Raw genomic sequence first — 16,652 nt, forward strand, 5'->3', positions numbered from 1 at the left:
CCCCCCCCCCCCCTTGGAACCCTAGTTGAGCTGTCACAGAGTAATTGTTTTCTTTTAGGGAGAACTGGATCTGCTGAAGTATTTTTTCATTATTATATCACCATATGGCTCCAATATAAAAAAAAAAGCCCGCCTCACTTATGAATAATGCTATTTTCAACACAAATAGCTGACATTTTTTCCTGCAGGAGAAGGTATATTCAGACAGTTTGTCCATTTACCAACAAAATTCCTAAAAATCTCAAACCTCCAGGTAAGCTAACATTCACAAATAAAACTTCCCACTGTAAAATACATTACTATTACAGAGCTTTAGCATTCTGGCCCACTCAAGACTGGAACACAGCGGAAGACTGCTGCTACCTCACTGCTGTGCTGTTTATCATCACATGTATTCAAATATCTCATTTTCTCAAGAGAACTCTAGAAACCTGAAACCTCCAGTAGCTTACTGAATACTAAAAACGGAAAAGAAATAATAAGTGACTAAAGCAATCAGTGGAACTGTGTGGTTACAAGTTATACTTTCAAGGCTGTATTGAAAAAAATGGACATAGTGATGAAATTCTAGCACTCCAGAAAGGTTCTTTCAGCATCATGTTAGTCCTTTCAGACAGCTGTAAGTCATTCTAAAGCCTCAAACTTCTGCAAAATTTGTTTTGTTTCTGAGGCAGTCCATCTCCACTCTACTCACCCACATACATAGAAGTAACCTCTCTCTTTCAGCAAGACTCTGGCAACTTCCTTAGCGTAAAGCCTAATGACATCTTGCACATATTTAGGTGGGGCTACTTCTGCAGTTGAAGTGTCTCTTGAGAAACAAACCTTAAGATGAGTTAATGTGCCGCTTTCAAGAAAACATTTGAGCTCATCTCTGAAAGGCAATAAAAACTGTTAGTAATGGCTCAGAGATAAGATTCCCTCATGAATACAAAATGAATGCTAAATAGTAAACTTGCTTGAACAAGTAGTCTCGATCCTGATGCCGACAACCAAAAAACAGCCATGTCTCTCCAAATTCCCAGTCTGTATGTTCTTTCCTGAGCATTTGCCTAAACAGACAAAAAAAACCCAAACAAACAAAAAAACCAAACACCTGCAATTCTGTTTTATCAAGTACAGAATCTAAAACATCTATAACCTAATTCTCATTTAAAGTAGTGCTTTAATAAACCTCTGGATTGGCAGAAATGTGAAATGACTTAAGGCAGATCATAGTCAAACCCTCCTTATTTGATTTTCTTGACTCCTCAGTTTTGGCCAAGGTCAAAATCAATCAACTTCAAAAGGGGCTTTTTTCTGCCAGTTTCATATTGGAATAGTCAAGACTGACACTTCCGAACAGCTCACAAAACAATCCTGACTGCTGAATAAGGAGATCGCTACCCTTTTTCCTTCACTGGAAGCCCTGTAAAAACACCTGGGAAAACTCGCACAAAGCAGATTTAGCATGCTTTGTGCAGATTAGCATTTAGCTGTAGAAACCTGCAAGACTTTGTAAGTAACAATCTATTTACTACCACATCATCAGAAGAGTTATTGCATTTTTTGAAATAATGCTGAAGGTATTACTTTAGAGAGCTTTTAGCTGCAACTTTCTAGTTATTTGAGAGAGATTTCATTTATCATTGATCAAATGCTTATGAAATGCTATGAATCCTTTAAAATAAAATGCAAAATATTTCTGAGAGATAAAGGTATATTTGGGCATTAAAATTAAGGAGTAAAGATCGTACATAATGATTTGGTTTAAATGGAAGTGTGGAGTCAGAAACATAATTTCTGACAAATTTCTGTCAAAATTTCACTTTTCTCTCAAATAAAATGATTTAAAATATTGTTACAGGATGCAAGAAACTCCATTATCTTGCTGGAACTAATGAGTCACAATAGAAATGATATGCGTTAGTTATCTAGAAAACTTGCCACCATTCCCATGCAAACATTCCATTCTTTTAATTCTTCATTTCCTCCAAATAATCATGTTTTTACATATTCGTGATGTGGTATCTGTCACTTTTTGAACAAACACCTCTCTGCCTTGCAAAATTATGCTGCTGGAGCTAGAGGGGAAAAAGGGGATCTACATTCCCTTAAATACAAACCCAAGACTACTGCCCAGTTGAGGGTTCAGGTGCCAAGTTCCTCATCTTAAAACATTAAAATGTTTAAAACACGCAGAAATAAGGGAATGTGGGAGAAAACCTGACATTCATCATGACAAGGCTTTTAATATAGATGCCACTTCTGAGGGAAATGGATTTTGAATACCAAACTTAAGCCAATCAACACTTTCTAAAAACTACCAACCTCTTACAGGACTTCCACTAGCAACACAGAAATAAAGGATTTGATTTCTTATTACTGTTTCTGCTTCACCCAACTCTTCATATATCCATTATGAATATTAAATACAGTCAGATGAAAGTGCAAGTTTTACTCAGAGAAACAAATAAATAGACAAGCACTACTTGTTTAAAATTAATAAGATTGTTTCTAATCAGCATACCACTGTTATAAAAGGTAAAAAGAAGGAAAAATAAAAATTAAAAAAATTAACTTAATTTGTACTCAAAACCTGAGGCTGTGTTTTCTTCAACATAAAAAGGCTGCTTTGCAGGTAACAACTTGGTACATACCTATGTTGCAGGAAACCAATAAATGGTGAAATTCCTGTTCCCGGACCAACCATCATGAATGGGACAGATGGGTCTGCAGGTAAGTGGAAAGTGTTATTTGGACGAGCAAAAATAGGTATCTAAAATGAAATTAGATAGAATACAATTAAAGAATATTCTTAAGCAGTGAAAATACCATGAATTTTTTATAACTTTCAGGATATTTACATAGTGTATGTGTCCATACACCCTTCCAAATCCTGAGATTCAGAGTTTACTTTTAATGCCACACAGACATTCAGAATAAAATTTCATGAGTTTCTGAAAAAAACCCACACCACATTTTCAAATCTATTAATCCATCTGGAGAAAAACCACACAAACATGGGTTTCTGAATATGAAAGTTGACTGTAAGCATAAATTTGGAGGATACTGTTACAGAATTCATGGAAAGTTTGGTGTTGGCACTTGAAGGGAAGTAAAGCTAGTTTACTGTTACTACAGGCAACTCAACTTTTTTTTTTTACATTGTGGACATCTAAAAATATTCCTAGTGGAAGTGAGGATTTTTTAATAGTGAATTGAAGCCTACTGATACTTTCTTAATTTTCATAAAAGTTTTACATGATCTTGAAAAATGCATATGGGTGAGGGGAAGCAGATAACTGCTCAAAGATCTTGGAAAATGGTTTATATCATTCCACCAATAAACTCCAATTCTGATCTTCAGATCTGTGGCTAAAATATAGGCCTAAATATAATTTTGAGAGGAGCTCTATCACTATTCTCTGAGGCATGGCTAACGTACTGTATAGAAAACAAGAGGTTACTACTTTTAATTCTTTAAAAAATTATTCAAGACTCAGCAGCAGCCATAGCAGAGCTTCATCCATTAAAGTCATAAACAAGCATAGGATTTATTTTGCATATTAATTATGAAAGAAATTGAATTTACTTTCAAGTTTAAGGAAGGAGTGAAGCACTAGACCAAGTGATTTAAACTTTGTTCTGTAAACCCAAGTGGTTTAGTACTACTCATTTCTCATAATTTAATTCACTACAGATACTGCAATGTTAAACAGGATTATTTTTCTGGTTTCATGATGATAAAAGAATAGTGTATCTTGCTGGTGGGATGCAATATCTGTATTTCTGTTATACTTACTACTTCAAACCACACTTGAGTTAGGAGGTTATTTTCCCAATTAATGATTCCAAACTGGTCATTCCTTTAAAAACCACTGCAAATGGTAAATATATTTATACTGTAAAGTGTCAATTAATCAAAGGTATTTTTGCATAAGATCACACTCACTATTTTGTGTTGATATTCAACATATTTCTGTAATCTATGAGTATTGCTGCACATTTATCTATGCTGAATTCTAGCTTGCACAGCAGATTAAAATAGTTATGAACTTTATTCAGACTCATTTTGTAATAACCCTTCTTTTCTTTTTAACTCCACCTCTCTTTCATGTTTCATCTTTTATATACTGCAAGTCAATTATATTTTAAATACAGAGCAGATGTGAATACTGGAATAAGATGTATGATGCACGTATTAATCAGGTTGTCTTTTGAGTTAAAAAATTAGAATAATTTGTATGTATTTTCCTTCCATTTTGCCAGACCAACACCTTGAATTAGTGGTAGTTTTTTTGTAACCAAATTCTATGCTTGTTTTCATTTTTCTTAATCAATTATAGAACAGACTGGCTGTAGTTCCTTTGTCATATTAATTATATAGTATAATTCAAAATTTTTAATAATTAGCTTACACCTAATAACTTTGAGACCAAAAAAAAAAAAAAAAAAAAAGAGTACCTTCTCCACCGTGACAAGTCATCTTTGATGCACATCAGAAATACCACAGATGACTGACCCCCGTGTCATATTCAATAACTTGGCCTCTGCAAACTGTGCGAGACCTGACAAGAAGTGAGTTTTATGATTTCTCCTCTATTATCTGTCATTCTTTCCTGGAAGTGACCAAGTTCCTCTCCTACACCACTTACAGTCATTACCATTTAATTGCACAGTAGTCCATGAAAACATCCTCCAAGATTCATTTAGGACAACAGTGGGGTGGAAACCAACACTGGCCTTTCAGCAGTGGAAAGTTTCACAACTCGGGTATCCATATAAATTTAGTAACTTATCAATGCAGTTCTAGACATGTTACAGAGGGAAGGGTAAAATTACAAGTAGGGTAAAATTGCAAAAGGAAGGTGTATACTGCCAAAACACCTGCATTACATCAGAGCAGTGACCAAAGAAACCTGTAGTTGTTTCAAACATGCACAAATTTAACAGTTAACGAGTTTAGGTGTAATCATACCTTTTCAGTTAAAGAGCTTCCTCCTTCTGTATCCAGAGTGTTTTTACTGGGGTGCAGTAGAGGTGCAACTAATTCAGCAAGCCACCCTGTACATACTCCTTTCCGTGAGACTGGTCTAGCAGGACAGGCAGGGAACTCCACAACATTAAATACAAACCATAGTTTTCCTGGCTGATATAAGTTTGAACTGCAAAGACAAAAGTATAAAAAACCCCCGAAACCTGAGAAATAAGCTGTACAATCTTACAGCAGTGTGCTGGGTTTGTGTGGTGGGGTTTTTGGTAGTGGGGGAGGGAGCCGCAGCGGTGGCCTCTGAGAAGCTTCTCAAAGCTCCCCTGGCTCCAAGTCGGACCTGCCTCTGGCCAAGGTTGAGCCATTTAGTGAGGTGGCTATGCCTCTGTGGTAACATATTAAAGGGACCTGAGAGGGGGTTGGAACTTTGAGGACAAGTTACAAGGAGGACACCTACGAGAACACTGAGGTCAGTGGAAGGAAGAAGGAAGAAGCAGGGGAGGTGTGCTGGAGCAGAGCCTCCCTGCATCCCGTGGTGAGGCAGCAGGGCCGCCCCTGCCACCCATGGAGGAGCAGATTCACCTGTGGCCTGTGGAGGACCCCCAGGACTCTGTGGGAAGCAGCAGCCCCCACTGTTGTAGTTTGGTGCTGGGAGGACTACAACACGTGGAGGTGACCCACAGCAGAGCATCTCGAGAAGAATGCATCCATGGGGAGGACTCGCAGAGTAGAGAGTTGGTAGAGGACTGTCTGCAGTGAGAGGGACGCCACGTGGAGCAGGTGGAAGAATGCAGAAGATGCTTCCCCCCACCCTGGAGGAAGAGGTGGCAGACTAACTGCAACCCATATAACCCGCCCCTGCACTGCTGGAGAGAGAAGGTAGAGATATCGGAAACAAAATTGAGACAGGGACAACAGGAGGGGTAGTGGGAGGTGTTTTAAAAGATATAGTAACACTTATCACTGTCTCATTCTGTCTGTTAAGTGTAGTTGTTAGTGTTTTGAATTAAAGTGATGTCTTCTTTTTTTCTTCCACTAACTACCTGTCTTTTGCTTGTGACCATAATAGGTAAGCCACCCCTCCCTGTCCTTATCTTGATTCCTGAGCCTTTTGATTCATTTTCCTCCTTTCCAGCACTGGAGGAGAAGGGGCGAGCGAATGGCTGTGTAGTGCTCAATTGCCCTCTGGGCTCAAACCATGACAGGCAGGTACATCTGCAGCCCAAACTAAGTCAATTGAATCAAGATTCTGTGTTCAGCTGTGTGATATTTCTATATAGTTAGAAAACATCTTAAGCTTGGACTCAAGAGGCCAGAGCCTTACAGAAGGGAATCCAAATTCCTACCAGATTCACATCTGTGTGAGCTTGTTCTTGAGAACTCTACCAACATCCTGACAGACACATAAAGCAATGTTGTTTAAAACAGTCAAATCCTGTGGTTGTTTTTGCAACAGGGACACAATCATTTTTTCCTAAGGTTTTATCCTTCATTCCTCTTTCTTCTTTAGATTATAACACACACACATACACACACATTTGAGAAAAAAGCATACCTAAATTATCAAGGAGATACAATTTGAATATGTCATTACCTTGACACTGAATAGGACCTTGCTTGCAATTTAGGAAGATGTTCTGAAAAATAAAAATAAGAAAGCATCACTTATTATTTGTATCACTAATGAGTGTTCCCACTATAACAGATTACAAGCATATTATAATTTAACTGTAATTTTACTCTATTAACATTGTGTTTGTGGTTCAAAAATAAGCTATTAACACGTTGTGGAATAATTATTGGAGGTGACTTAGAAATCAAACCTATATTAAAAGCATAGCATTGTTCACACGTTAAGGAAAGGTATAACATCCAAGAAGCTTCCGGAGTGGAACACAACTGGTATGCAAGGAATATATTCCGTAGTGGTTCCCTGGACAGTGCTACCTGCAAAATAGCATGGAGGGTGGAGCGGAGTGAAGGCTCTGTGGCCAGGTTCTGCAAATCATGGCAGAGATGGGAACTTCATGGTACTATGGTACTGATAAGTTGCATATTTGCCACCTTGGGCCAACAGTCTGTCATATTCTGACAAAATGCTGTCCTTTGTCTGAATTTTGCTCATTGTAATACCAAAACACACCTCTATCCCAAAGCCTGAAGTGCTGTCACCCCTCACTGAGCTTGCGCTCTGAATTTTTGTTAATCTGTACCTTTAAAAGCAAAGCAAGAGAATCTTACATCAATCATAATAAAGGTATGTATGACTAGAGTCACTCAAACTCTGCCTTGAACATAAAAAAATGTATAAAAATGGCCTGAGAAAAAGGGGAATGCTGGGGGAAGATACCATTGTGAACAAGTCAGGGAAGATACTGCCTCTGACTCCTGGGATCAGTCAATGGGCTGAATCTTTCCCCCCAACACAGGGATGTCTTTGGGTAAGATCCAGACCATTCTGAGTGCTTGCTTGGAAAACTTAGAAATCTATATGCAGAGCTGTTTTTCAGTTTCACACACTGTATTATTTATAATCTCAATATTTGCATGTGCTTTTTCAGACAGTATATTTATCACCCGTAATCCATAAGAACCTGTACTTCTGTTGCTTTAATAAACTGCGCTATTTGTTACGCTAGCCATAAAAGTTTCTCTCTGGGTGCCACCAAACTCTCTAAGTCCGGCTGTATAATTCCATAGAGCATTACTAAACTGGAAGTGCAGTGGGTTGTTAGTGCATCTGTGATCGTGATAGTTCAGTAAGTTGAATGTGACTGGACTAATAGTTACAAATTGGGTATCAGAATCTAAACGTAGCCACCCCCAGCCCCTCTGACATCTGAGGATAAGCTGGAATGCCATGAGGTTTATTTTCTGACAAATTACTTTAGTCTTTAATGTGACTCACTTCAACTCTGTTTTGAATGTTTTTTAGGCCTTGTGCAATGTTTGTTAGAGATCCAATACAATGAGGCCACAACAGTTAATTTATGGGGTTCTTGGTCAATTAAAAACAACTTTAAGGTTCCCAGAAAAAATGTCAGTAGCTAGTGGACAAGGTGAAACTTGAAATTTAATCTTCCTCACTTTTAATCTAAGAACTCAAAAGCTCTCAAAATAGGAATTGCTTGATTGAAAGTTTCCTATATATAATTTCCTAGAACCAGATGTGCCAGCTCAATTTCAAACCACTATGAGTAGCTATGCAAATTTTTCAAATCATAGCTAAAAAAAACATAGACAGGAGCTTATTCAGCATTTTTTCAATGAGAAATCCACTATATATTTCACACACACACATTTATATCTATGCATGTATGTACATATACAGAAAAGTTCAAACTCACTGCTGCCTTCAAAGAAATGACTTGAATGCATGCTACTCATTTTGGCTGAGGAGAAGGGCATATTAAAAGACATCAGACATATCACTAAGTGAACAATGTGGTGTGGAATGGTGACAATAAGTGAGAAAAATTTGACATAGCATATAGTGGAGTAATAGGGTAACATATAGCTTAACTGCTTTTTAGTTGTTTTTCCACATGTACCATCCTTTTGCAGATGTTCCAACCAGTACATGGACACCCTGACATATTTTAAAGATACTCTGCTACAAAAGGTAGTTCCAAGTCAGAGATAAGAAAAGCTAATTCAGTGAAATCACTTAAAGACAACACTAATCCCATTCAGCACATTACTTCCCTGGGGGAACACATTTAAAAAATTTTCAACATTTCCTTTTATTCAGTTTAGTTACTACAGCACATTCCATACCACCTTTGAAAAGCTAAGTGGTTTTGCTTTCACTGTGAAAATTCATGTATTTGTATAAAGTGGAGCAGAGCTTGTATTTATATTTTTTAATCACTGCAGAGTACTAAGAAGGAGAGATTTGGGGTAGGTGTGGAGATGACTGCAAGAACATAAAAAGCATTTTTTTTTTTTTTTTGTTTCATATAATGAAACATATTAAGAAATACTCGTTTTTAATCTGGAAAACAACGGCCAGTATTTTAAGATGTGTTTGAGATGGTTACAGTTGGAGTCTCATTCCTTCAATGTTTTATATAAGGAACACAGTGTGTCAGACATTAAATAAATACAAATATACTGGGAAAAGCTTTCTGTTTTAACAGGTAAAAGTGCAAGAAAATAACACATAGGCAGGGAAATCTTTTCTAATTGTAAGCAGTTGATGAACCATTTCTTAAAGACCCCAATCCTGCAAACACCTTATGGTTATTTTTTTACACACAGGAGCTATCCGGAGTCAATTAAAGGATAGGTATGTACCTAAATGTTTAAAGAATGAAGGCCAAAGACTACAAACTAGAGAACAGAGCTTTTTTCCCCAACAACAGTTTTAGTTTGATCACTATGGATACTATAATATTTCTAAAGCAGTTAACCAAACAGTTATTCTCCTTTCTTGAAAATTGAACATTTAGTCCGATGCATTTTCAGAAACCAATCTAATTAAACTTATATCAGTCACTTACCAATTAACAGGTTAAGTGAAGGCTTGCAGCTTGGAAAAGCATGAAGTAAATCCAGCAAGCAAACATTAGAATCTCTAATAAAGCGTGTGTAATCAGAGGCTCCTTGTCTGCTGCAAAGTTCTTGAAGCCTCCGTTTTTCTCCTGCATCACTGGTACATTCAACAAGAGCTCTTAAAAATGCCTGCGGGGAAAAAAATAAGAGTGAAAGGTAAAAAAAATTGTCTATTTGGGAAAACGGTCACAAAACTGGGAAAAACTTGGGTTGCCTGGGGACAGGAAGCAATCACCTGCCAGGTTAATGGATAAAACAGTTCACTTCCCAATGTACATTTTCACCTACTAGGAAAAAACATCAGAAAATCCTAGCCTGAGCAGGGGCAAGACAAATAAACAGGCACAACCCATTCCTTAAAAAATCCCTGATTTATGAAAGGACCTTCTTATTTATGTATATGCCCTTTAGTTAAGTAAACAGCTCCATAACACAAATTAATTCAAGACAAAACACCATTTGCTAAGTTATAGAAGACAGGAAAGGAATAATAAAAAGTCTTAGAAGAGGTATTACTGTAAATAAAGTATGGTATTTAATGAGTCATGTAAATATCGCTGTGGTGTTTTATTTCATACTTTATGCCTACATAATGGTACTGGCAAGCTTTTCTTAAGGGAAAATTAAATTCCGCATTGTAAGATAAAGTAAAAATCAGATGTAAAAAGTTACAAGTTTTTTTCCAAAAGCAAGATGTAAATAGACACAGTACATAAAACGAAAGTGAACCAGAACACCAAGTACAATCGATGACATATTCTAAACAAAAAAATACTTAGAAAGTAATTTGAGTGTGCTCAAACACTGAGCTTCCAGACAACAGTTTTGAGTATGGAGTAACATAAAGCACATTCTACACTGAACAGGTAATAAAGCAGATAGGTTATAAAAACTGGCTTGGGCGATATTCCCCAGCCAGTACTCTCTGCCTACTCTTATTGTCAAGACAAATTTTCAAAATTGTTAAATGCAGTTTTGAAAAGGTTGAAACAATTGGAAGATCCCTTTCTGCTGCAAAATTCACTAAATTGAATGAAAAGGTCCTTCCAAAACCTGATTTTCCTCAAGAGACCCAAACAACAACTGCTTAGCTTCATCCTTCATACAAAGTTATCTTTAAAATGTGTTTTGACAATACCAGACATATACATGCATTTCCAGTTGCAAGCTTTCAGTTTTTTGCCAGCACAGAATGAAAGGAAAATAATATTCACACATTGTGAGAACAAATATACAAACAAATAAACAAAAAAATCTTTCTTCATATACTCTCAGGTTACTGAAATGCTAAAGAGGAGCTTTAAAATAATTTAAAAGACATTATGGTACCTATATTTGCATACAGCAATATGTGTATTTTCAGTCTTGACAAATTTTGACAGATATGGCACCCTCTGATTAGAAAGAATGACTTCTCTAAAATGCCTATGGGGCCAAGTTCTACCAGCCTTCCTCCCAGTTATCTGGCACCAAATATCTAATACTTTTCTATTTACTTCCAGACTAGTTATGAATGAAGATACTGCAGAACGGGAACAGAGATTTCAGTATCTCCACAGTTTGCCAGATAAGGTACCAGAAGTGAAATTTCTCAAAATAAAGTACGAACAGCAGCATACAAACTGACAATCCTTATTCACCAAGAAACATGGTAACTACACACAGAGCAAGGATAGATCTGTAAAAGCCCACAAAGCACAGCATTACTAAGGATTTATCTTTAAAAGAAGAAACACAAACACCTTTTTGGGAATTGCTCTTATTTCCAGACACCAGGTTAGAATGAATTTCAGAGTGCTTCTTTCAGGGATATGTTGTGGGTGAGCGGCTCCTAGTTCAGTGGGAGAAAAAAAAAAAACAAGAGAAAACATAACATGCATCTATTAACATCAAAAAATGGCATTACAGAGTGTTTGTTCCTTCAAGAAATAGAAGGGCGCTAAACTGCATTCAATTCTGTATGTGTGAGCCATAGCTCATTAGTGGAAATTATAAAATAAACAGCAAGACAGTTTTCCAACGAAGTATCAATGTAAAATTCAGTGGAGTTTCTGGTAAATCTTAAAGATGCAGAAGAGGCATAGCCTGCTGTTCAGGCTCTGCTCTTCTCCCAGGTTTTTTAGCTCTCTTCATTCAGTAAACCCACAACCAGAATAGTTTGTAGTAACTATTACAAATTCCTCAGAAATGTGAATGCACAGTTAAAAGACAACCACCTCAAAAGAAATCAGCTCTGGAACATTGCTAGGAATTGCAAAGCTGCATTATAGAGCTCAATTCTTTGGTACAGATTGGCAGCAACAAGTAATGAAGTTACAGCAACTCAATGGAGTGTCTGCTCACCAGCACATGTCCAAAGAAATGAATTTGGGTTTGATCCTAAGCCATTTACCTTGATAACTGCAGTGGATAGAAGTCAGTGTATAAGGCATGACTGGAGATCAGTTGGATCGGCAGCAACCTGCTAGGTCCTGGCCAAGTACCCAAGGAAAGTGTAAAAAGTCAGCATGATTTGCTCTGGGTCACCCAGAAGACTCAAGAGCAGAACCAAGAACTCTGATTCCCTGTGCTGCAATGATCTTCCCTGCCATTATCGCTCATTAAGATTCATAAACAGGCATGCCATTTTACATAGGTATGGCAAAATGCTGCATAAATAATGCATAATTTCACCCTTTTTTCCCTGATTACTGCTACATTAGGCAGCCAGATATGCAATAACCTGGATTATTTACACACAGAATGAGAGCACCAATATTCCACGTTTCACTCAATTATTTCAACAACTTTGCCTTGGAAGGACAGTTTTTTGGTATACAAGAACAATCAAAGGGCTAAGATAGTCACTTAGCTATATGGGCTCTGTTCCACATGGAAAGTGCTCTGACACTGATGAACTCTTAACTGTTAGGGCAGCTTTACGTCCTTCCTGTAACATCATTATAGCAGAAGAAAGGGAACTACTGTAGGCAGGAAGGACAGAATATCTTTCTGTGCCTGTCCAAGCAGACCTTCCCTTTGAACATGCTGTTGACACTGTCTTTAACTTACAGAGAGATTCAAATTTTACACAGCCAGGTAGCATGGGTCTGATTTGCACAGAAAAACCTACTAGCCTTCAGGGGGGGTGAAGTTTCAAGCCTAGGAAACTTTCCTATGAAGATCTGATGCTTTTGGGCCTCCATTACCTCCTCCTTCAGTATACTCTTCCCTTTTAATTGTTTCCCTTGTGATTGTGCTTGATTCTGTAAAATCTGTAAGTAGTTTAAACAGTAGAAGGGGCATACCTGTGAAATCCCACCCACACCACCCAATCTCTTGCTGCTTGCCTGTGTGCAGTTGTTGGGCCCTGAACAGGGTGACACTGCCTTTAGTTTGAGGGTGCTCAGGACTAGGTAACAGTCTGACCAGCCCGGCACATGCAGGGCTCAACCCCAGGCTGTAACCAATACTGGCTCTGCACCATATCTAAGCAGTGACCCCTCTCCAGCAGATGTTAGATACTGGAGTGGGCAGCAAGGATGGGGATGAGCTGGGCCTGGACATCCCACATGACATGTTGCAACATGGCCTGTCATATAAACTCACCTCATCAACAAGTGAGTTGTTTGCCAATCATGTCTCATACTTAAGGGACAGCTTTTGTTGCCCTCAATTATGCAGGACATCTCACCATGGGAACTGATTTACCCATAGAATGGAAACAAGGAGCCCTACCTGACCCTGCAGAACTAAAGGCACAACTCAGGAGCACCATTAAGACACCAACTGCAAAGCAAGAAAGGAGTAATTCTCACAGGTCAAGCTGGCAGTAAATAGGCATACCTTGAACCTGCAGCTAACCCTTCTGAGGCATTTCATAAGACTCAACAGAACAGATCCACAGCTGCACAGGCCCCTAAGTCTTCTGCTTCAGGCATGTGACCCTCTTAGGATGTAAAACATATTGATGAGAAGTGCTGTGCAAGGAGAGATTTTACTTTCAAGTGGGGGATTATTAAGTTATGTGATTAAGGACTCGTCTCCATGAACATGAAGGACCGCAGAGAAAGAATGAGATGGATGAATGCCAATGCCAGGCTCAAGTTCCCAGTTAGAAGCTAACTTATGTATAGCAAAAACAGCAAGAGCATTCTGTGTGTCCTCTCTTTTTTAACACATCTCTGTGACTTCCAACATGCCTCAATGAAATAACAGCTGTGTCCCAAGTATGCATGCTAACTACTACCAATACAGAAAGGAGTATTTGTTCATGACCAGTGCATCACACTGTACCTTTCTTTTTAGTGCCCTGCTTAACCTTTACACAAACGAAGAACTCTCCTTTTTCAGAAAGTCCCAAGATTTGAAGAAGTTCTTCTACCTCATTGACATTGTTGGGACACATTACACAGAAGGCATCTCCAGGCTGGTAGTCGAAGGCTGTATCCTATTTTAAAATATGAGATAATTTCTATTAAATTGTATCATAAACCAAGGCAAATAGCATCCCCACTCCTAACAGCAGCAATTTTCCTACTAGCACAGTCACATGAAGTCCTATGTTCTCTTACTCTGTACTAGCACTTCACTGTTTGGATCACATCAGAAACTCATGTCTTCTTTTCAGGTTTAACCTTACTAAGTAGAAAAATCTTTCCTTATCTGGTTTAAATATTTGGACACTCTTTAATAAGAGCTGCTGAGCAGCCTAAACAGAAGAATGCGTTACATAATCAGTCCAGATCATTAATTACTGATGTACTTTGTTTTCTGGCTTGAGAAGAGCAGAGAAATGAAGTCCTCATAAATAATGTGACTTTGTAGAGAAACACATTATTGCTAAAAGAAAATTTGTTGTTAAACTATTTGATAAACTGTGACTGAAATGACCCCAACTATTTTTGGAGCTAAAAAAGAAAAACAGCAAGGGAAGAGCACAGTGAAAATCAGAAGGTGTCTGAGATCTTAAGACCTAGATTCTACTTAGCTGGCCAAGGTTCTTGTGCCGAACTGCTAAAACCCTACTCAAGCTTCTGCCTGTTACAGAAACATAGAGAATTATACTTGCATCATTATGTTTCCCTTACGCATCAGGCAAGGTGACCTGTATAGACAGGCTGTTGAGAATGTGAGGAAAAAAAAGGCACAAAACATTCAAATTTTCAGTGTGTTGATGACAGGATACATGTATACATACAGATATATGCAAAACCCCATGAAATCTCAGAGACTTGCTCAAAACTTAGTAGACTATTTATAACTGAGATTTAAAGATGTCCCAGGGAAACTGACACAGACTAGGCTAACAGAGTCCAATAAAAGTTACTACCAAAAGCACAATATTCCAAAGGATAATTTTACAAATTTGGAAAACCACTCAAAAGGAACATATTTTCCTTTTAAAGATTTCTTGGAGAGTAATATCGAGCATTCTCCGCTTTTCATCTTCAAACCAGTATACAAAATGTGATCTTCCCTGAATAAACTAAATCAATTTTTATGTCTAGGGTAACAGAAGTTGACAGTTTGAGTATGTTTACATGTCAGAGCAAATGAACGTCAGAGGCAAAAACAGTGCTCAAGAGCTAACGATTCTTATCACTTAAGTAATAATTCAAATAGTATGATCATGTAGATTATCTGCCACATGGAATAGTCACAATTTACTACACAATTTCTGAATATTTCCTAAATTGTATACTTACAAATGAAGGATTATTCATTTTCAATACTCCCTGCTTGCCCTTCTCCACTGTAATTCCCTTCAAAAGGTATTGCAGTCAATACAATATCCACGGAACAATAAAGAAATTAATTTGACACTTTATTTCTGCTTTGACTTCCATGGAGTTATACCTTTCAATAAGTAAATCATGCTTTGCATTTGCAAAATGGATCAGCCTAAGCTGACATTCTGTTGTATAGGGAAATATTTTTTTTTTTAAACAGTCAAATTAATAATTTTCCCCCGTTATGTATTATACATTCCGCCCTTCATTTTAACCCACTAAAGAAAAAGCCATCACTAACTTACTGCAACATTAAGTTCTAAGAGCAATGCAGTTTTTATCGCATCTTCTCTGGTGAGCTGATATGCTTTTGTAACTGGCACTTCAAAGGTTGTTCCCTCTGAAATCAGTGAGGACAGATGTGGATTCTGAAAGAGGACACAAAAAATTAAAGCTAAAAATTTATGACATCTTATATGACATACAAGAATTATTGTTGGTACAATTTTTTAAAAACAATCTTAGAAAACAATTCAAAACAATGAAGAAAAACATGAATCTTCTATATAGATAGTGTTTTGCTCTACATTTGGAAAAAAAAAAAAAAATCACATCTACACAGTACCAGGCATATATTCAAATATAAAAAGTCAGTAGGCTTGAACAGTCTAATGCGCCTAAATGACTATCAAATGCAGCTAGATGTTTCCTTTTTCAAGAGCTGCCTTGAAAATAGCCAATTAGAAAATGGCATTTATGTTAAAACCCAAAACCCTCCTGCCTAATTAAATGATTACTAGGTGTACAGAATAGACATAAGAAGTAAAACCAGAAGCTATTTAAAAACATCACGGCAGATTTACAGATTAAGACTGTGGGGTGCAGATGGGGCTATAATTAAAGGCAATTTATGAGAGAAATTTTTAAAATTACAGTTAAATGTAGAGCTAATCAGCAAACTCCACAACACAAAACAGCATCATGTTATGCCACATTTCTGCGCTGGTGAAAATGTGCCCTAAGAATTGTGAGTGGGCACCAAGAGCAATTCCAGATCACCTCTGTCAGACTGTCACTTGAAGATCAGACTACAGCCCTCATTCCTCCATCACTATCGTCAGCAAGCTTCATTTGAGATCGATACAGACAAATATGGAAAGAGGTGGGAGATACCAAATGTCCCCAACACCACTCTGTCAAATGGAAAGGAATTATTCTACTAGTAAAAGGATACTGATTAATCTAGATATTTTCTATTAAAAAAAAAGTAGACAGGAGAATCACTTGAGACCAACAGTTAGAAGTTTTATTATTCTCTTAAATGGGACGAGTTTTCTCACTTTCATCCTTCCAATTCTCTCCCCCATTCCACCTGGGGGGAGTGAGAGAGCAACTATATGGTGCTTAGATGTTAG

At 37.5% G+C, this 16,652-nt stretch overlaps 1 protein-coding gene across 2 annotated transcripts in view; it reads right to left on the bottom strand.

Annotated features, from left to right (window-relative positions):
• MTRR (5-methyltetrahydrofolate-homocysteine methyltransferase reductase) overlaps nucleotides 1-16,652 on the bottom strand; it is a 32,961-nt gene that overhangs the window by 3,091 nt on the left and 13,218 nt on the right. Inside the window, exons 7-15 of one of the 2 annotated variants that reach the window (XM_026842745.1) lie at nucleotides 15,543-15,665; nucleotides 13,802-13,955; nucleotides 11,269-11,357; nucleotides 9,475-9,655; nucleotides 6,567-6,609; nucleotides 4,961-5,147; nucleotides 2,640-2,758; nucleotides 960-1,052; nucleotides 695-874 (exon numbers count right to left, since the gene is read on the bottom strand). In XM_026842745.1, the coding sequence (XP_026698546.1) occupies nucleotides 695-874; nucleotides 960-1,052; nucleotides 2,640-2,758; nucleotides 4,961-5,147; nucleotides 6,567-6,609; nucleotides 9,475-9,655; nucleotides 11,269-11,357; nucleotides 13,802-13,955; nucleotides 15,543-15,665 (1,169 nt within the window). The remainder of the gene's footprint in view (nucleotides 1-694; nucleotides 875-959; nucleotides 1,053-2,639; nucleotides 2,759-4,960; nucleotides 5,148-6,566; nucleotides 6,610-9,474; nucleotides 9,656-11,268; nucleotides 11,358-13,801; nucleotides 13,956-15,542; nucleotides 15,666-16,652) is intronic. The other variant, XM_026842746.1, reaches the window with a different exon arrangement.

This window comes from Athene cunicularia (assembly GCF_003259725.1).
Source record: "Athene cunicularia isolate RWA chromosome 2 unlocalized genomic scaffold, athCun1 chr2_part1, whole genome shotgun sequence".
Classification (NCBI taxonomy): Eukaryota; Metazoa; Chordata; class Aves; order Strigiformes; family Strigidae; genus Athene; species Athene cunicularia.